This window comes from Rhinolophus sinicus, linkage group LG07, assembly GCF_036562045.2.
Source record: "Rhinolophus sinicus isolate RSC01 linkage group LG07, ASM3656204v1, whole genome shotgun sequence".
Classification (NCBI taxonomy): Eukaryota; Metazoa; Chordata; class Mammalia; order Chiroptera; family Rhinolophidae; genus Rhinolophus; species Rhinolophus sinicus.
In genome coordinates, this window is record NC_133757.1 from 70,017,839 (window position 1) to 70,036,958 (window position 19,120).

General features: G+C 55.4%; 5 protein-coding genes and 1 non-coding gene across 14 annotated transcripts in view; 2 read left to right on the forward strand and 4 right to left on the reverse strand.

The window, feature by feature from the left end:
- Positions 1 to 6,751, forward strand: part of NFIC (nuclear factor I C) — a 67,792-nt gene extending 61,041 nt beyond the window's left edge. For 4 of the 8 annotated variants that reach the window (XM_074337566.1, XM_074337568.1, XM_074337564.1 and 1 more), the window contains one exon: positions 436 to 659. In XM_074337566.1, the coding sequence (XP_074193667.1) occupies positions 436 to 453 (18 nt within the window). In that variant the 3' untranslated portion in view covers positions 454 to 659. Of the gene's footprint in view, positions 1 to 435 lie in introns of all 8 variants that reach the window. The other 4 variants (XM_074337567.1, XM_074337563.1, XM_074337565.1 and 1 more) reach the window with 2 other exon arrangements.
- Positions 6,752 to 7,203: 452 nt separating this feature from the next.
- TRNAT-CGU (transfer RNA threonine (anticodon CGU)) lies at positions 7,204 to 7,277 on the reverse strand. The gene has a single exon. It is a non-coding gene; the product is annotated as a tRNA-Thr (tRNA).
- A 131-nt stretch (positions 7,278 to 7,408) lies between these two features.
- Positions 7,409 to 10,391, reverse strand: LOC109453924 (small integral membrane protein 24). The gene is made up of 3 exons (XM_019744053.2): positions 10,236 to 10,391; positions 10,031 to 10,142; positions 7,409 to 9,261 (listed from the first exon to the last, which is right to left on the reverse strand). The coding sequence occupies exons 1-3, from the start codon at positions 10,312 to 10,314 to the stop codon at positions 9,138 to 9,140; spliced, it is 315 nt and encodes a 104-aa protein (XP_019599612.2). The 5' UTR covers positions 10,315 to 10,391; the 3' UTR covers positions 7,409 to 9,137.
- A 1,223-nt stretch (positions 10,392 to 11,614) lies between these two features.
- On the reverse strand, positions 11,615 to 14,755 carry LOC109453922 (small integral membrane protein 24). Its single transcript, XM_019744051.2, has 4 exons — positions 14,622 to 14,755; positions 13,724 to 13,838; positions 13,371 to 13,433; positions 11,615 to 12,125 (listed from the first exon to the last, which is right to left on the reverse strand). The coding sequence occupies exons 1-4, from the start codon at positions 14,686 to 14,688 to the stop codon at positions 11,990 to 11,992; spliced, it is 381 nt and encodes a 126-aa protein (XP_019599610.2). The 5' UTR covers positions 14,689 to 14,755; the 3' UTR covers positions 11,615 to 11,989.
- Positions 14,756 to 15,164: 409 nt separating this feature from the next.
- On the reverse strand, positions 15,165 to 18,070 carry SMIM44 (small integral membrane protein 44). Its single transcript, XM_074337571.1, has 3 exons — positions 17,708 to 18,070; positions 16,395 to 16,605; positions 15,165 to 16,204 (listed from the first exon to the last, which is right to left on the reverse strand). The coding sequence occupies exons 1-3, from the start codon at positions 17,903 to 17,905 to the stop codon at positions 15,966 to 15,968; spliced, it is 648 nt and encodes a 215-aa protein (XP_074193672.1). The 5' UTR covers positions 17,906 to 18,070; the 3' UTR covers positions 15,165 to 15,965.
- Positions 18,071 to 18,196: 126 nt separating this feature from the next.
- FZR1 (fizzy and cell division cycle 20 related 1) overlaps positions 18,197 to 19,120 on the forward strand; it is a 39,923-nt gene continuing 38,999 nt past the window's right edge. The window contains exon 1 of one of the 2 annotated variants that reach the window (XM_074337562.1): positions 18,197 to 18,932. The gene's annotated coding sequence lies outside the window, so the exon portion shown is untranslated. The remainder of the gene's footprint in view (positions 18,933 to 19,120) is intronic. The other variant, XM_019744120.2, reaches the window with a different exon arrangement.

Genomic DNA, 19,120 nt, shown 5'->3' on the forward strand with positions numbered 1-19,120 from the left:
ACTTGGAGGCAGAGTGAGACTACATATGCCCCCAGCCCATTTTACACTCAAAGCAAGAGGCTCAGAGTTCACGTTGCCAGATTCAGCAAACAAAACTACAAGATGCTCAGATAGATTTGAATTCCAGATAAATAAAGGATTAATTTTTTTGTCTTTTTTAGTGTAAGTGTATCCCAAAAGTTGCACAGCATATACTTATACTAAAATGTTTATGGGAAATTCAGATTTCACTGGGCATCCTGTGTTTTATCTAGCAGCCCCGCTCAGGGGTGAAGTCACTTGCCTAGGGTCACCAAGCAGGTGATGACAGGTCTGGGATGCGGGAAACAGGTAACTAGGAGGTGGGTGGGGCTGATGTGGGTGTGGGCAGTGGCAGACCTGACCCTCGTTTCTCTCTTTCTCTCTTTCTCTGTGTATCCATGTTGGGCCGGCCAGTCCTGGTATCTGGGATAAGAAAGATTTCTTCCCACGCCTTGCTCCTTCGTCCCGGGGTGGGGGTCACACAGCCGGCCCCCGGCCCATGTTTTCGGTGGAAAGTTAGAGCAAGCAAGAACACCCCACCGACTCCCAGCCGAAAAGACAAAACACATAGACACATACACACAGGAAGAAAAAAAGAAAAAAAAAAAGGCCAAAAAAAAGACAAATGAGAAAAAAAATCATAAAAATAAACCCACCCAAGCAAGAAGACAAAAGGTAAAGACGGCAATGCTTCAGACTCTCGGGACGCCACGGCTGGACCTGCCACCCCTCGGGAGAGGGCCTGACAAAGTGACTACGTGGTGTGACAGTGCTGCGACAGGGGTCTCCCTAAGTTATTCATCTCGCTGCTGCTCTGGAAGGGCTGGCACCCGCTCCCGCCTCCACCCAGGACCAGGTGAGCGCAGCCTGGTGCCTGCGCCCAGGCCCCATGGGACAGGAAGGACACCCAGCAAGGCCACCTCTCCCTGCATCCCCACCGTCACCCACAGCCTGGATGTCGGCTGGGCTTTCCACGCTGGTGTTTCCAAGCCGGTAGGCAGGCCCTGGAGGCCAGGGCGGGCAGGGACGTGACAAGGGCAGAAGAGGGTTGTGGGAGACGCCAGGCATCACCAGGGCACAAGGACACGTGGCAGATTCTTTCTCAGGAGTGTCCTGCTGTCGGTTGTGGGACCTCCACACGCCCCAAAGTGTGCGGTGCTGGGCTGGTTCGGGACTCTGTCTTTCAGCCCCATGCCTGCCTGTTTGGGAGGAGAAGTCTCTATGCAATTGCCCCCCAGCCCCACCCTGCGGCATAGGAGGCCACCCCCCACTGCACCCTGCCTGCTGGCTCCACACCCCGGGGAGGGATCCATGTTGCACACACTGTAAGAAATGCACTTTTGGAGGAAGGGGCTGGGGGAGGCGGAGCGGAGAGACCCAGAGCTCCCCAAGAAAGGGTGTGGTCTGGGGTGTCCATCCACCGAACCCTAGGAGGGGAGGACTCCCCCCACCCCACTTAGCCAGTGGAGGTGGGAGGTGAGAGTGAGTGGATTAAAGTGCCTGATTCCCACCGCCTGCCCCCTTTGTCCAGCTGAGCCACAAGTGGCTGTGGGCATCCCCATCCCCTCCCCCACAGCCTGGCCACCTCCAGTCGCTGACCCCTCATTGCTGTGCTCCCCTCAGAGCTAGAGAGATGGGACCCCCCAGGGGCCCAAGGGGCAAAGCTGGGTGTCTCCCAAGCATCCTGCTGTGCTGGGGCACAGGGGCACGGTCTGGGGAAGCCGGTGTGCGCCCCACGCCTCCTCTGCCAGTGCCTTACATCCTGGAGCGACACCCCCTCCCTGGTGCCTCTCAGCCCAAAGGGGGACCATGGTTTGCACTTTTATCTCACCCCCCAAGTGGGGCGCAGCCAGGGAGGTGCATCACAGCTGGGCCTCCAGAAGGAGTAGAGTCCTCACGATCCCGGATCACCAGGTCGAGGGTTCTTTCTGGTGGGAGGGGGGTTCCAGCACCTTTGGGACCCTTGCGGCTGCGTGGGGGACCTCCCATCTGCTAAGCGTTTTCCGTTGAGCCGCTCCAAAAACACTAAGCTGGGGATACCGGGTGCCCCCCTACCCGGGCTCCCCAACCCCATCCCTGCCCTCCCCCCGGGATGGCCATCTTAGGTGGGGGGCCTGAGAAAGGGTGTTAGGTGTTCTAGGGTCACCAAGCCCAAACACAGGGACCCTTCCTGGCCCATACATCTGAGCCCCCACTGGCCGCCTCCATGCCTGGCACTGGGGAATATCTCCCCTACCACGACCCCACCGTGGGCCTCGGCCAAAGCCATTGCCCTGGGCAGGGCCTCCGCCTCATCTCCCAGCCTGGCCCTCTGCTCCCTCTTGGTACCCCTAGGCCTGGCCAGCCTCCCCCCACCTCCAGAAACCGGACTTTCCTCCCAAACCAGCCCAAGGGGCTTGGCAGACCCACTCAATCATAAACAGAAAGACCCAAGACCCTTCCCCACTGATCCCCCTCCCGTTGTCCAGAGGGGTTCAAGGACCCCTGGTCCTTCTGTCTGTCCCCAGGGTCCCTCCACCAGGTGTCCTTTGGGGACCAAAGCATGGGCCGCTCTCTGGGAGGGCAGGAGGGGTGGGTTGTGCAGCTGGGGTATCCAGAAGCTTCTCAGCCGGGAACCTTAGGGTACAGGTAGGCGGGGTAGGGGAGGGGGCTCCTGGCAGCCCCCAGCGACCTAACTTTGCATGGTGCTTAGTCGAGGACTCCTGTGACCTGGCTCCTGCTGTCAGCTCGCAGAGCCTGACACTGCATGGCAAATTATACCTGGCTCTAGCTCCCGTCCCCAGCCCCCACCACTCCCCCTCCTCTTTAAAAAAAAAAAAAAGATAAAAAAAAAACCTTTAAAAAAGTCCATGTTTCCTAATTTGCACGAAATTTTCTACCACATGATGTGCCTTGCCTTCCGAAAATAAGTATTACCTTTAAACAATATCAGCGCAAAGGTAGCTGCATGCCCTGCTCGTGTAGTTAAAAAGACAAAACAGTGACATGAAATAAAAAGTAAAAATGGAAAAGGGATGTATTTCTATTTGTAAAAAAAAAAAGTTTTTAAACAAAAATCCCATGCTAAAAAAAGCAATCCACAAAGCAATTGCCCCGTGACCTGCCCCCACGGCCTGCGCCCCACCCTCCCTGGGCTCTGTCGCCATGGCTCTGCTGCATTGGGGGTTTTCCCTGGTGCTCCACCACCCCCAGCCCCACCCCTGGGCTCCAAGGGGTCATTTCTGAAGCCCCCGCCCATAGCAGCAGACAGACCTCAGGGGTGTGCCCTGGCCCCTGGGCCACAGGTCAGCCCCCCCCCAGACGCCACACATGCATGCAAGACCCGGGGCAGCCCCCCCATGGGGTGGCCACCTTGCCGACAGCCAAACTCCCCCCATCTCATACAAGCTGGCGTCCCTCTGGCTCAGGGTCAAATTGCTTCCCCAGCCCCACCCTCAAAGATGTCAACTCTTCTGTGCAGCCCTCTCCTTCTTGCCAAAGGACCCACTTGTCCCCCATCCTCAGAGACCTGCCTTGGGTGGCAGTTCTCTCCTGCCCTCTCCTTGCCTCCAACACCCAGTTCTATGTCTTCCAGTTCTGACTATGGAGGGTATCGGGTATGAAACAAAAAGCCAAACTCGATATATGCAATATCTGTTTGTCTGAACCTGTAGGTGTAGCTCAGCCATCGGAGGCCTGGTTAGGGAGGCCAGCAAGGGGGCACCCTGTCATAGGCCTCTGCCCTGGTGGCTGGCCATGCTGTTGTCTTGTTTTTTGTTTTCTTTTTCCTGTTTTTTTTTTTTTTTAATTCTGATTTCCTCTGCCTTCAACTCAACCAAAGGTGAGATAATAGCAGACAGTGTGGTATCTGGGTGGGGAGGACCAAAGGGCTAGTGGGTTTTCCAACCTCAGGCCACTACCACCTCCGGCCCCCACCTTGACCCCCCCAGCATCTCCTGAGGGAACGCACCAGGCAGAGGATAGTCCCCATTCATTCGCCTGCCTGCTGTCCCCTCCCCAGACTTTAGAATTGTCTCCAGAGCAGGGTGGGGCTTTGCCAAAAGGTCCCAGCTTTCATCCACCATCTTATGCTCACCCATATTTTCTTCCCAAAAGACCTCAGCAAGCCCCAGGAGATAGACGGAGAGCCCAGGCCTCGGCCTCAGCTGGCCATGACGCGTAACTGTCCCTTGGCCAGAGAGCCCAAGGCCATGTGTGTCAGTTTTCATGTGGCTGATACTTGGTTCTTATTCTCCCTGCCCCCCAGGGAAGTGGGGAGCAGCAGGTAGCAGAGGGCTTCCCTACCGGGACCCCTTTCCAAGGGCTTTGCTGGGACCCTCTTGTCCCTCCATGACCTGTACCCCACCTTGCCACCCTCCCTTGCCCCAGCTGTGTGATCTCACTCATCAGTAGTGCTGTGTGCACATCCTTCCCAGCCAGTGCGTTATCCCTGGGTTCTTCCCATTTCTCAGAAAAGCAGCAGGAGCCCCGTTAGGCAAAATTCCCAGGCTCCTCACTACAGGCAGAATAAGGCAGAAAGACCAGGAACCAGATCCCTGACCCACCTCTGTAGTGGGGGTTCATGCCCCGAGGTGGGGATGGGGGACAGGGTGTTGGGTTTGTGTTTTTGTGTTTTGTTTTGTTTTTACATATATGAAACTGACATCTCAAACCCCATCCCCACCCAAGCCTGCCGTCACCCACCACTCATCGTCCATCCCCTCCCATACAAAGCCCCCCAGCCTGACCCTGGGGGCCAGCTCATGCTGTGGAAAAGAATAGAGAGGCCTCCCAAATATATACAGATTGCCCCCATCCCTTTCTTGGATGAGAGCACTAGATATCGACCAGGGTGAAGAGAGAGGTGCGAAGAGACCCAGCCCTATCTGACTGGGAACGGGTATCCGGGGTTCCCCATGCCCAAGTCTGGAATCCTTCTGGCCCAGTTCAGAGTTGCACCCTGAGCTAGACAATCAGACCCAAAAAGAACCCCAAAGGAGACTCGGGGGGCTGTGGCAGCTCCCCAAGCAGCAGACAATTCCAGCCTGAGCCCCATGCATCCCCCTCCCTGCTCCAGAACCTTCTGTCTGTCCCCAGAGACAGTAGTTCCAGGGGCAGGCAGACTTGACTGGACAGTGGCCAGTTAGGACCCCAGGGCCAGGAGCAACCATGCAGCCCCCCCCAAGAGACAGCACACGGACCCCCGCCCCACTCCGCTTCTCCAATGGTACTTTGACATCCAGTGTAGGGCTATACTATACATATATATATATATATATATATATATATATATATATATATATATATATAATTTTGGAATTTTTTTCCTTGTAATACAGATTATACAGTGGCTACTTTTTTATTTTGGCCTGGATTCTCTCTGAGACCCAGATTTTTACTTGCTTTCTGGAGGGTGTTGAGAGAGAGGTCCCAGAGATCCATCCTCAAATCCAGCTTCCTCCGCTCCTGTGTCTCCCCATTTCTGCGCCTTTGGACACTTCCTGAGAGTCCCACCTCCAAAAGACACAGCCTCCCCCATCCATCCATCCATCCCTAAACATTTCAGAATGTGTGGGGTCCGAGCTGGCCCCGAGGCCCCCCGCCCCCTGCCCCCAGGCAGGGACACAAACCCAAAGCGATACCAGCAGGACTTGTTGCCAGTGATACCAAAACAGACTTCCCAAGCAGTGCCTCACATGTCTGCTGGTGTGGTTTTGGGGTTCTCCTCCCCTGCTCCCCGGGGGGGCCCTAGGCCTCAGGAAAGAGAAGGTGGGATCCAACAGGAATAAGGGCTGGGGGAGGGGAAAGAAGTCATACCCCCCAAGCTATCACCCTCCCAACAGCCCTCTATTCACTGGCTAGAAGAGGACCCACTGGAAAAGGGAGGGGAGCTTCCCAGTCCCCCTCCAGTTGGGAATCCTCAAAGCCCACTCCCAAGATGCTTTGACACTTCTGTTGATCCTCCCATCTTGGGTGCCAGCCAGCCCCCCCCCCCCGAAACCAAAGCCCCATTCAAGTCCAGGGGTCCTGACCCCTGCCCCTAGATTTCTACCCTCCCCCTCCCCCGAGGACCCCACATTGGGGAAAGATAAGCAATGTCCACAGGACAGAGCACATAGTGTAGGGGGACAATGGAGGAGGGAGAGAGAACCATTTTCCTCTGAACTTCCTTCTTTCCTTCCTTTCTTCCTTCCTATTTTTGGTGGTGTTGCTGTTCATTTTCTTTTCCCTCTGAGATATTTTTTGAGGTTTTTCTCATTTTGTATTTTACTGATATTACCAGGATAGTTTACTCTATTTCTCGCTTTCTGCTTGCCTCACACACCGGGTAACACAGACACACACACCCCATGCTCATGAACCCAAGCCTGGAAAAGGTTCAGGCTGGGTCTGCCTCCCACCTCGTCCTTCTCCTCCTCCTCCTCCTCCCCGTGTGGGGACAGGATGGGGGTAAGGGGACATCTGGGTAGATCTGGACCCAACCTTCTCCCTTTCCAGCTCACCCACCCTGCTCCCGCACTTCATACTCCCATCATAACCTGTATATTACGCAGTCATTTCGGTTTCCGTGGACACGCCTAAGTACCATTTACAGAAAGTGACTCTGGCTGTTATTATTTTGTTTGTTTCCCTATGCAAAAAAAAAAAAAGAAAAAAAGAAAAAGGGGGGGGTTCCATAAAAGATTAATAAATAAAAGGCAAAAAAAAAAAGAAAATGTATAAAAATTAAACAAGCTATGCTTCGACTCTTTCTGGCTGTCTTGAGTCCTCCTCTTTGTGTTCAGTGCCGGCTGTTCTGTGTTCTGTGCCAAAGTGAAGGGAAGAAGCTGGAGGGGCAGGTGGCCACAGGAAACAGGCTGACCCCAATACTCTGGCTGAGCTGGCAGGTGTTCTGAGACCTTTAGCTCAAATGACCCCAGGGGACATTCCACAATGTCTGGGGACATCTGTGGTGGTTTTATGACTGGGGAAAGCTACTGGTACCGTGTGTGTGGGGGGGAATTGATGCTGCTCGTCAACCCCCAGTGCCCAGGACGGCCCCACACAGAGAACAAATGTCTAACCCCAAATGTCAGCAATGCTGAGCGGGAGACACCGGCTTTATTTTATTTTCTTATTGGGGAATATTGGGGAACAGTGTGTTTTTCCAGGACCCATAAGCTCCAAGTCGTTTTCAATCTAGTTGTGGAGGGTGCAGCTCACTGGCCCATGTGGGAATCGAACCCACAACCTGGGTGTTACGAGCACTGCGCTCTAACCAACTGAGCCAACTGGCCGCCAGAGACACGTGCTTTAGATGGTGACTTTGGGTGAGCTCTGGGTCCAGGCCCTTACCCCCTCCCGCCGCCCCCCCCCCCCAAGGCCCCTGATGATTCCAACCCTTCCCACTCCTAGGATGGGCCCTCGCTCTTTCCCGCAGCCTCTATGTTCTGGCGCCCCCTTGTGGGAAGACGGGGTACCTGGACCCAGAAACCAGGTTCTGGGCGGAGAGGTGAGCTGGTGGCCCCCACCCGCCTCCGCTCGCAAGCCCACGGTCCCGACCCTCACTGTAGCCAGAATGGGGGACACTCGTAGGAGCTGCCTTTGCGGAGTGAGGGGCTCAGCTGGGGTCAGGTGTTCAGCCGAAGAAGGCTTAGGAGTGGTTTGGGGGAGGGCTCAGTGGGGTCGGAGCTAAGTCCGGTTGGGGTAAGCAATCTGGCCTTTGATCTCAAGGAAAGCCTCAGTGTTTTTCAGCCATTGGCCCCTAGGATGAAGCAATTCTTTGCTTTGAGGTGCTGCCCCAGCACTGCAGGGTGTTTGCCATCCCTGGGTCCCCACTAAATGCCATAAAAGGGGGCTTGCTTGCGACAACCCAAAAGACGCCCCCCTAAATTTCCCAGACGCCCCCTAGCGGGGAAGTGCCGCCCGAACAGCCCCTTCTCCCTTCCCTCCTCTCCCCAGCACCCCACCCACCGGGAACCCCTAGACTGGGCACAGAAGAGAGGAGGCAGGAAATTCCTGCACTCCCAGAGCTGCGATCTAAGAACACACCCCCTAACCTTCAGAATCTCCCTAGTCTGAGGGGGGGAGGTTCATTCGCCCTGCCCAATCTTCATTTCAGCATAACAAAAAGCTGACACTTATTAATGCTTTTTGGGTTCTGTGCTCAGGATTTTTGTAGACATCATTGCATTTAATCCTCATGAAGACTTCTGAAAGAATAGTTATTTTCCTCCCTTTTTACAGAACAAGACACTTAAGCACAGAGAGGTTAAGTTATTTGTCCCAAGTCACACAGCAAGAAAGTTGGGATTCCAATTCATTCTCCGCGGAGCCACCACCAGGAATGGAGGACAGGAAGAGTGGGGTGATGATGCTGTGCACCCCACATCCAGCTCCTGGGTGTTATAACGTTCCAGGACAGGGCCCTGAAACTCAGCATATAGTGGGAGGGGCTCTCATCTCCCAGGGAACAGCCTGGTGCTGAGCCTGCTCAAAGTTCAAGTTCACGAGCAGCAAAAGGGAGATTGCACGAGGAGTGTTGGCTCTGCCCCGAGTCCTGCAGTCTGGCAGAACTATTTGCACGGTTTCTCCCCACCTTCCCTCTTGCCAGTGAAAAGGAGGGCTTGAGCAAGATGTGGTGGGGATTCCCCCAGCTTCCATGTGGCAGAGACACATACTGAGGCCAGGAAAGGGGCTGGCCTATGGACTCGTTGGAGCAGGACCTTGAAAGATTTTGGAGATAGGAGAGCAGGAGAAGAACTGGATTCTATGGTGAATTCCAAAGGACAGCAGAAAGGTGGGAAAAGAAATCAGGCAGTGGGTTAAGAAGATGGCTGCAGCGCAGATTGGGTAGAGATATAAGATGGTGGGGGTGTCGGGGATGTGATGAGCTCCTCATCCAGGGGTGCCTGCCCGCTGAGCTTGAGAATTACCAGATGGAGACCAAGCTTGGGAAGGGGGTGTGTAATGCCTAGGAAACATGCAAACAGCCCTCTAGGAGGGACTTGGGGTTTGTCCTGGGCCTTCTTCATTCAGGGACACTCCACCCTGGTGGAGTCATTTCACACCCCAGGATCAGGTCTTTGCTTCTAGGGTGCAGAGCAGGTATTGGTGCATCCCCTGGGTGCTGCCTGGAGAAGGTGAGCGGGAAGCCTTCATGAGGAGCTCATCACTCTTGCGTGGTTTGGAGGCTCCTCTTTCTCCTCCAGCTCCAGCCCCCAGTCACCCTCTCCTTCCTTTTCCTCCTTTCTCACAGTCTCTTCTTCCTTCTCTTTATTACTGTGGAGACAAGAAGGGCCCAGATAACCCAATTTAGTAAGGACTTAGAATGTTCCAGAACCTCTAAGTTCTGCACCCTTGTTGTTCCCATTGTTCAGAAAGGGATACTGAGACTCAGGTGAGGACACTTGCCCAATTTGAACAGGAAGGAAGTGCTGGAGCCCAGGTTTGAGTTACATGAGCCCAAACCATGCTCTTAACATCTGGTCTCTCTGGCTTCCCAGGTCTCAAAACTGGGGGCAAGTAGATGGGCAGAGAGATGGGTGCACAGGTAAATGAGTGGATGGGTGGACAGATGAACAGATGGACTGTGAATAAATGGTGGGAAGGTGGATGGATGGGTGGATGGACAGACAGAGGGATGGATGATGGAGGGATGGAGGAGGGAGAGAGGAAGAGAGGGACGATGGATGGCTGGAAGGAGAGAGGGTTGGATGGGTGGATGGATAAATGGATGGATAAGTGGATGTGAATGAAAGGGGAGGTGGTAAAGGCTACAGATCCCATATGAAGCACATACAAGTGTAGGGGTGGGGTTCTCTGTGAGAAAGCCACCTCATTTGGTAAGTAGGTAGTCAGGAGGGAGTCAGCAAGATTATGAGGCCCCCTTGATTCTGAATCAAAGAATGAATTACCCCCTCCTCACCTTACTCAGAGGACTCTGAGAGGACAGGGACTTACGAGAGGGTAGGGACCAGTGGAGAGAGGGCCTCTGAGAGGGGCGGAGCTCAGAGGGGAGAGGAAGAGGCTCAGAGAGAATGAGGCCCACCTGTGCCGAGACTCACTGCACCAGATGGCGTAGACCACCGTGAGGATGAAGATGAGGACGAGGAAAGCCAGAACGGCCCCCAGCCCCACCAGCCACTGCTTCCTCTGGACCACTGCAGGCGGGAGCAGAGCGGGGTCAGCAGCCTGGCCACCAGGTTGGGGATCCCCCCTCTTCCTGCCTCCCTGCCCCCTCCCCTAGGCCTTACAGGGGTGGGCCTGAACTGGCCACAGGACCAGAGCTGCCAGAAGGGAGAGTCGGCCAGGGGTCATCCAGAATCTGTCCATCCTAGTCCGTCTGTCCTAGCCCCTGCCCAATGGGTTCTGGGCTGCAGCCAGGCTGGAGGAGGAAGTGGACTGTACCCAGTGCAGGGTGTGGCCAGCGCCACCACAGGAAGTGGGGGGTGGGGTGGGGCTCCCTTCCGTGGGTTCCAGGCTCCCTGGGGAGGGGCCCAGGGTTCCAAGCATCCCAGCACCCTGTCTCCCTGAAGCTTACCCTGACCTCCTCACTCCTGACAGCCAGAGCCCTGAAAGGGGGAGGCTCAGGAAAGGTGGGGAACTCATGTCCTGAGTACGTACAATGTGCCAGGTCTTGCAATCGCTCTTGAGCCGCCATGCCTCCTTCAAGCCTCACACTAGTGGTTGGAACTCTTGTTTTCCCTTTGCAGAAGGGCCAGCTCAAGACTCAGAGGTCAGGTCACCTCCTGGGGTGGCCACACAGCACTGCAGAGAAGCACAGTTCTCCCGGGTGGGAACCATGCTAAGGAAAGAATACCCTTCACCTCAACCTCCCTCACCATCCTAGGACCTGAACCTCCAAATTTGACCATAGCCACAGCCTGCAAAGGCTCCCATATTTTGGGCAAATTGAACGTCCCTCCCAGCTCTGCCAACAACAGCCAGGGAGGCCTGGCCAGTGGCTTTCCTCTTTCTAACCCGCAGTATTTTCAGCCCGAAATTTGGACTAGGTAGGTGCTGATGGAGACTGAGAGGATAAACATGCGAGGTGTTCAGTGGGCGCATCTATTAGGGTGTTTATTGTGTGTGTTCTATGTGTATGTATGGTTTTTTCGTCCCCTGGTGGACGATCCTGGAAGTGTTCTCAGAAGGCTTTTGGGCAGGATCCTACCACCCCCACCCCCACCCCAGCTACGGGCCCCAGAACAACGCCCCAAATGCCATACTTTGTCAACGTCCTCATTAAGCATATTCAACTTGTTAAGAAATACGTAACGTCCAGGGCAAGGTCCAGGATCCAGAGAAAGTGAGGAAATGGGGGAGGCTGGAAACAGGAGAAAATGTTTGTTTCTTCCCAAGAAAATGCAGGGACCCTGGGCCCCCCACACTCCAAGACCCAGTTCTCAGAAACAGAGTCAAGTGACCCAAAACACCGGGGAGGAGGGAACAAGGATTTCCCAGGAGATGGCCCTTGGGGCTCAAAGTCCAGCAAAATCAAGATTGCAGGGGTTGCATTTACTCTGCCCAGAGCAGATCTTCCGTACCTGCCCGGGCATTGCCCCCCAAACCCAAAGCTGCTGCCCCCAGGGGGAAACAGTCCCAAGAGAAGACAGGAGCCCTTCTGAAGGGCTCTGGTCAATTTTTTAATGCAGATCCCCAAGAGGTAGCCCCTGGCTCATAGTGGTCCTGAGGCTTTGTTTCTGGTCAAGAGATACCAGGCAGAGGGAAAAGAAAGTAGGCAGTGGGTAGAAGCAGGGGGAGCCATGAGATTGTGGGGGCTTGGGAGTTTCTCCACAACCAAGGGCAAGAAGAATCACCAGGCAGGACAACTAGGGAAGGAGGGTACATAGAGACCATGTAAGGTGCAAAGAAGGGGCAGGGCAGGCTTGCCCTGTATTCCAACCCCAGGTGGAGTCACTCGGTGCCTTTAAGTCCCAGTCATTGAATCTAGAGTGTGGAAAGGGCATCTCTGGGGGGTCTGCCTGGAGGAGGTGGCAGACAGTGTTCACATGGCTGTGTCCTTGGCTTTCTCCTGGTCTGTGGGCTCCTCTTTCTCCTCGAGCTCCAGCCCCAAGTTGCTCTCTCCTTCCTTCTTGGCCTTTTCTTCCTTCTCTTCATTCTTCTCCCTCTTGCCTTCTTTACTGTAGGGACACAAAAGCCCCAGACCAGAATAAGAAACAGAGACACTCCCATTTAATGGACACTTACTGTGCCAGGCCTTGTGACAAGTGTTTTACAGAAAGTATCTTCATTGAATTCTCAAAACAGCCCTAACGAGGCAGCCTTGTTTCCATTTCACAAAGACAGAAACTGAAGTTCAATTGTCCCGTGCACAGACAGGTGGATGAGTAGGGGGGAAGGATGGATGGATAGATGGATGGAAATGTAAGTGGGTGGGTAAGTGGGTGGTAGGTGGATAGGTGGGTGGGTGGATGGATAGGTGGATAGATGAGTAGTTAGGTGAAGGGAAAGTTGCATGGACGAATGAATAGATAAATTAATGGGTAGGTGAACAGATTAATTGGAGGAAGGAGAGAGTGGTGGGTCAATGATGGATGGATGGGAATGTAGATGGGTAGAAGCATGGATAGATTGGTGGGCTGATGGGTGGGTGAGCAGGTGAATGTGTAGGTGACAGAATGGGTGAGTGGATGGATGGATGGATGATGGGTAGAAAAGTAGTTAGGTTAATGGATAGCTGCATGGAAGGATGAGTAAATGAATGGGAAGGTGAGTGAATGAACAGGAGGAAGAAGAGAATGATAGATCAATAGATGGCAGTGTAAATGGGTAGATGGACTAATAGGCAGGTGGATTGACGGATGAATGATGGATGTTGGAGGGTGAAGACTTGGTAGGCAGACGGAGGGCAGGAGGGAGGGATGAAAAGGGAAGAAACTACTAATGTAGAATCACGTGGGCCTTGGAACCCCCCGCACATCCTGGGAGTAGGAGCCACGTTTCACTGGGGCTGAGCTGGGCCTTGTACAAAGCAGCCAGGTCCACACCTCTCCATCAGGCACGTCTTGGGCTCAGCTGAGAATCTTTCAGCCAGGCTGGTCTCCTCCCAGCTCTGCACTCCTGCCCCCAAGCCTTTGCTCCCCCAATCCTGAGCACATGGCTGTGGGACACAGTGTCAGGAAGGCTGGTGGTCAGGGTGGAAACTGTGAGGAGGAAACTGAAATCCCTGTGAGCCAGGACTGAAGGAGAAGGAGCGAGCCAGAAGATACAGGAAAAGGTGTTCCAATCAGAGCCAGCAATAAGTGCAAAGGTCCTGGGGCAGGAATGTGCTTGAGGTGTTCAGGGACAGAAAGAGGTCACCTGTGCACATCCACCCAGCCCCCGTGACCTCCATACATGTCTACACATGCTCACACAGGCAGTACCTCAGGTCCCTGTCTTGGTATGGGCTGATCTCCATTCTGAACATGGATTCCTCACCCTCGGCTCTGTAGGAGAAATGGAGATGCGGTGAGGGTGGGTGAAAGGCCGGAGGTGGCATGATAGCCTCACTGCCTCTGGGGGTCATGAATTCTGAGAAGCAAGGAGGCTGTGATCTGCATAGCTGTCTTGGTCTGTGGGATGGGGGTCCAAAGAGCAGCAGGGAACTGGGGAGGGAGGAGACAGGACCAGAGAGGGTCAGGAAGTGGGAGGGGGTGCCCAGCACTTTGGGGAGGTGGAGGGATAGGGAAGGGGGCACAGGGATGGGCAGCCTCGGGGTGGGGAGAGGGGCTCCCACCTCCCTTTGGAGCACCAGATGCGGTTGGCCAGCATGAGGAGGAAGACTATGAACAGGAAGCCCACCACAGCAGCAAGGCCCACCAGCCACGGCTTCAGGCGCAGGTGTTCTGTGGCTGTTGAAAGGGGAGGGGAGGGGGGATTCAGAGAAGGGAGGGGAGGGCCCCCCAAAGTGAGAGGAAGAAGGGAGCCAGGGTTGCTCAGATAGATGGGGGGTCTTGGAAAGGGGCTGGGTTGTTTTTTTTTTTTTAATGATTTTATTGGGGAAGGGGAACAGGACTTTATTGGGGAACAGTGTGCACTTCCAGGACTTTTTTCTTTTCCAAATCAAGTTGTTGTCCTTTCAATCTTAATTGTGGAGGGTGCCATTCAGCTTCAAGTTGTTGTCCTTTCAGTTTTAGTTGTGGAGGGCACAGCTCAGCTCCAGGTCCAGTTACCGTTGCTAGTTGCAGGGGGCGCAGCCCACCATCCCTTGCGGGAATCAAACCGGCAACCTTGTGGTTGAGAGGACGCGCTCCAACCAACTGAGCCATCCGGGAGCTCAGTGGCAGCTCAGCTCAAGGTGCCGTGTTCAATCTTAGTTGCAGGAGGCGCTGCCCACCATCCCTTGCGGGACTCGAGGAATTGAACTGGGAACCTTGTGGTTGAGAGCCCACTGGCCCATGTGGGAATCGAACCGGCAGCCTTCGGAGTTAGGAGCACGGAGCTCTAACCACCTGAGCCACCGGGCCGGCCCCAAGGGGCTGGGTTTTAGTGCAGGAGAAGGAGCTCAGCTTGGGGTGCGGGGCTCCCTTTCCTCTTCTGCTTGCACCCTCTCTGAATCCTGGGTTTCTCATTATTGAAAATCAGGAGATGGTGAGCCCCTCCCCACCCCACCACCCCAGAGGTGGGAGCCCTACCTTGCTGGGCCTCGGCAGGCAAGAGGAACAGGGTGCTGAATACGAAAAGGGTCTCCACAGTCCCCATGGCTACGGAGGAGCCAGCAGCGGGAGAGCACAGTCCAGGCGGGTGCTGTCCTCTTTGGCTGGGCGAGGCCCTGCCCAGACCCTGATAAGGCGCAGGTGGGTCTGGGGCAGGGGCAGGCCCTCCCTTCACCCCACCTGGTTGGCAGCCCCTGCTTCCCCAAGGAGGGAAGACTCTGGACCTGGTATAATGATTAACCTGGGGAGTGCGGCCCCTGTGCCTGCCCAGGACCTCCTGCCCTGAGGTCACCCAGGCTCCCTGCCACAGGGCCTGGGCTGAGATGGCCCTGAACAGGTTACGTTTCTTCTCTGAATACCCCACAAAATTTGCCACCTCCATTTCACAGAAGCTCAGTGAGGCCAGAAGCCCCAAGGTCATACAGAAATAGGCAGAGCTGGGTTTGACGCTGGGTCTCCCTCACCACCAGCTTATGCTGCCTCTTCCTGGCTCCCCTACCCCTGGGGACCCACAGCTACTGAGGGGTAAACACAGAGATTGAAAGAAATAGATCACGTGCCCACCAGCTATCTCCAAACTCAGCCGCTCCCACACAGGACACCCCAGCAGCTGATGACTCAGGCTCCAGGCTCTCCTGCCCGTCTACCTTGGTCCCTGGGTTGATTAGATAGGGGGCCCTGCCCGGGCAAAGGTGGATCCCACCCCAGCTGCCACAGGACAGCCACGGCCCAGGCATATGGCAGGAAGTCCAGGATCGGAGAGCCTGGTCCTCCAGGCCTGTGAGACCTCCGCAGGGTCCCCTGGGGGCTGGGGAAATGCCAGCATCATTGAACACACATTTATGAAGTGCCTTCTGTATGCCCTGTCCTGTGCAAAGCTTGGAAGGGAAGGAAGCCTCAGGCGTTGTCCCCCCGGAATTCTCAAGCTACTTGGGAAGTCAGGACCCCCAGAGAGACAGATCCAGCAGCCAAGCAGCAGAGCTAGGAATAAGGTGGGAGGTGGGAGGTGGAGAAGCTTTGGAAGTGGGGAGCGCACTTACTTGGCACAATAGCAGGTACATACTAAGCATTAGGTAAAGGCTGGCTGTTATTTTTTTAAATCTTCTTGGTGTACTTCGTTTACAGACTGCCAACAGCTTGATGGAGGCTGAGTGGGGTTAGGCTCTGGGAGTTGGGGGAGCAGGAGTGCAGCAACAGCCAGTGTCCAACCACCAGAACCTGCCCGCCAAGAGAAACGTTCTCCAGCACGACAGGCACGTCAGTGGAGAAAGGGCTCTGAGCACAGGTCCAGTCTAGAGAACGCCAAAGGGGTTGGTGTCTGGCTCAGTGCAGCCTCCAGAAAGAGCTTCGGACGGGTGGGTCCTTGAAGGCAATGGAGGGGCGGTGGGGGTCCCCAGTGGGGGCTACTGCAAGGACGCCCTCACTCTCCGCACCAGCAGCCTCATCGCCCCACCATGCCAGGGCCAGCTGGAGGTCCAGCTGCTCCAGATCCTCGCCCTCCAGGTTCGGGCGCAGCTCCCTGGGCGTGTCCTCCTGGTCCGGCTTCAGGCCGAAGGCCCAGTCTGTGGCAGGAGACTGGTGAGGAGCCTCCCGGGGCCCTGTCCACCCTCTGTCCCCTGAACTGACCCCATAGAGGCCCTTGGCCTCCCCAGGTTCTCTGTCCACCCTCCTACCCTCCTGACTGGGAGGCGTCCTCGGACCCCCCCCAGTGGCCCTGCACGCTCCCAAGGCTCATGGTGGGTTGGGGCTCACCAGCCAGGTCATGGGCGAGGTCCTTGATGAGATGCCCGACAATGGCATAGGCCACGACCACCACTAGGAGAGCAGCCAGGAGCAGGTACAGCACGTATCTGGGCAGGCGGATGGTATCCAGTGGTGGTGGGCGGTACTCTTCATACAGTGGTGGGGTCTGGCTCCACACCTGGGTCCCCTCCGCGTCCACCAGCTCTGGCATTGCGGCCGCCTAGAGAAGGAGCGGCCCGGACATGACCCGTGCAGTGGAAGTATTAAGGGGCTTTGGATAAGAAGATTAGGGTTCCCCCATGACCACCATCTGCCTGCGTGAATCATATAGCAAATCACATTTGCCCACTGGCCCTGGCCCTGGCTTGACTCCAGGCACACCAGCTGCCCCCCTGCATGTCCATCCCCACCTCAGGGTCTTTGCACTGGCTGTTCCCTCTCCTGGGAAAATCCCTACCCTCATGTAGCTGACATTCAAAGTGGGGAGAGGGACTGAGTAAAACAGAACCTTAGAGTAAATGCCATATTGGGTTAGAAAGTGAAGAATGGTATGGGGCAAGAGGGGGTGGGCAGAGACATGGTCTAAGGCAGGGGTGTTAAAACTGTGGCCCATGGGCCAACTGCGGTCCGCAATCCATTGTTAATTGGCCTGCAGCAAATTCCAAAAATATATTTAGTTTATTTAAAGAAACCAGGTGAGGCAATACATACTTCACCTCGAGTGAGTGGCCCGGCTATTTGTGTATTTTACCGCATATGGCCCTTGGTAAAAAACGTTGAAAAACGTTTGGACACCCCTGGTCTAAGGGGATGGCACTGCTTGAAGGGGAGTTAAAGTTTAAAATGGGGTAGCCAAGTCCACACCAAACGACACTTGAGCAGAGACCCAGAGGAGGAAGGGAACCAGCTATGGCGGTACCAAGGGGAAGAGTGTTCCAAGCGGAGGAAACAAACAGGCTGTACAAAAGCCCTGAGGCAGGACCGTGCCTGGCATGTTGGAGAAACAGTGAGGAGGCCCGTGTGGCTGGAGCAGTGATAAGGGGGAGAGAGGGAGGAGGTGAGGGCAGGGCGGGCACGGGGCAGGTCGTGCAGGGCCCTGGGGGCCCCCCAGGAGGGCTTAGGCTTTTACCCCAGGGAGGTGGGTGGGAGCCCTGGAGGGCTGTGTGCAGAGGTGGGCTGGGACCTGATTTGGGTGCTCATGGGTGCCCTCTGGTGGCTGCTGGGGGAGGACAGACCATGGGGGACTAGGGCAGAGGGGACCTGAGCTGGTCAGGAAGGGAGAGAAGTGGGAGGATCTGGGGTAGATTTTAAACTGGTCATACCTGACTGTTTGTAAGCTGCACCTGGAATGATGGAGTTTCCATTTCCTGTGGGAGGAGCAACTTCGGAGGTAACAGGAGGAATTGTAAGGACATATTGGGTTTGGGGTGCCTTATCAATAACAAAATGGAGATGTTGAGAGGCGGCTGGACCCAGAGTGTGGAGCTCAGGGGAGAAGACAGGACTGTGGGTGTCATCATGGCGTAGGCGGGGTTGGAGCCCCGAGTGGAACAGGTCGCCTGGAGGGGTGCAGTTTGGGGAAAGAAGAGACCACAGGATCCAGCCCTGAGCAACGAGGGAGAGGGGAACTGAGGGGTCCCAGAAAGGTGGGAGGGAAGCCAGGCGAGCACTGGGTCCCTGAGGAGTTCCCAGGAGGAAGGGGGGCTAGCTGGGTCAGATGCTGGTGGGGGGGGGACAGAGACTGAAATGTGACCATCAGATTGGACACCGGGAGGTCACCTGCGGACAAAAACAATTCTGGGGACAGGAGAGACAGAGCCTGGTTGGGACCAGTCTCAGAGAGAGAAGGGAGTGACCTGGGAGCTGGTGTGGGTTCGACGGGTCTTCCTTCCCTGGGCTTTCACTGTCAAGAGCAGAGAAGAATGGGGGCGAGAGCTGAATGACAGTGGGGGAAGGAGGGGTTCTGGGTTTTTCCCCTTGTTTTTAAGATACGACTGCCTGTCTGTGCTGATGGGTGGAGAGGGAAAACAGATGAGAATGGAGAATGGCTGAAGCGATAGCTGAATTAGCAACAGGGACTGGGGGGTCTGGTGCATAAATGGAGGGGCTCAGGCAGCCGGCGCCAGAAGGATGCCTGTGACACTGAGATAAGACATATGTTTGGTCTTCGTCCAGCTTCCTGGAGCCAAGCTCCTAAAACCCTGTCATTTTCTGAGTGATGAGGGTGAAAGGGCCCCTTTGTGCTTCTTAATTCGCCTCTCACCACACCTGAGCAAATGCTAATGAGGATTGGGCTGTGGGCGGAGCGCCTACCGCGGGGGAGAGGGACCTTGCCGCTGCACCCGAGGCCGCCTGCAGGGCGGATCACCTACAAGTGGTGACTTAATCCACGTGCTTCCGTAAAATCCCTGAATGAAAAGGCTTGGGGAGCTTCGTGTGCTAGGAAGAAGGCTGCCCCAGTTCCATGGGGACAGATGCTCCTGCGCTGGGGACCTCTGCAGACCCTGCCTCATGTGCCTCTTCATCTGTGTTCTTGACAAGAAATAGGTAAGTGCTTTCCTGAGTCGTTAAGCCATTCTAACAAATCCTCAAATGTGGGGGTGGTGGAACCCCAGTCGGTCAAAAGTATGGGACGGCTAGCTGGGCTTGGGACCTGTCTGAAGTGGGGGTGGTCCTGGGGAGTTGCGCCCTGAACCTGTGGGGTCTGATAATTCCGGGTGTTAGTGTCAGGACTG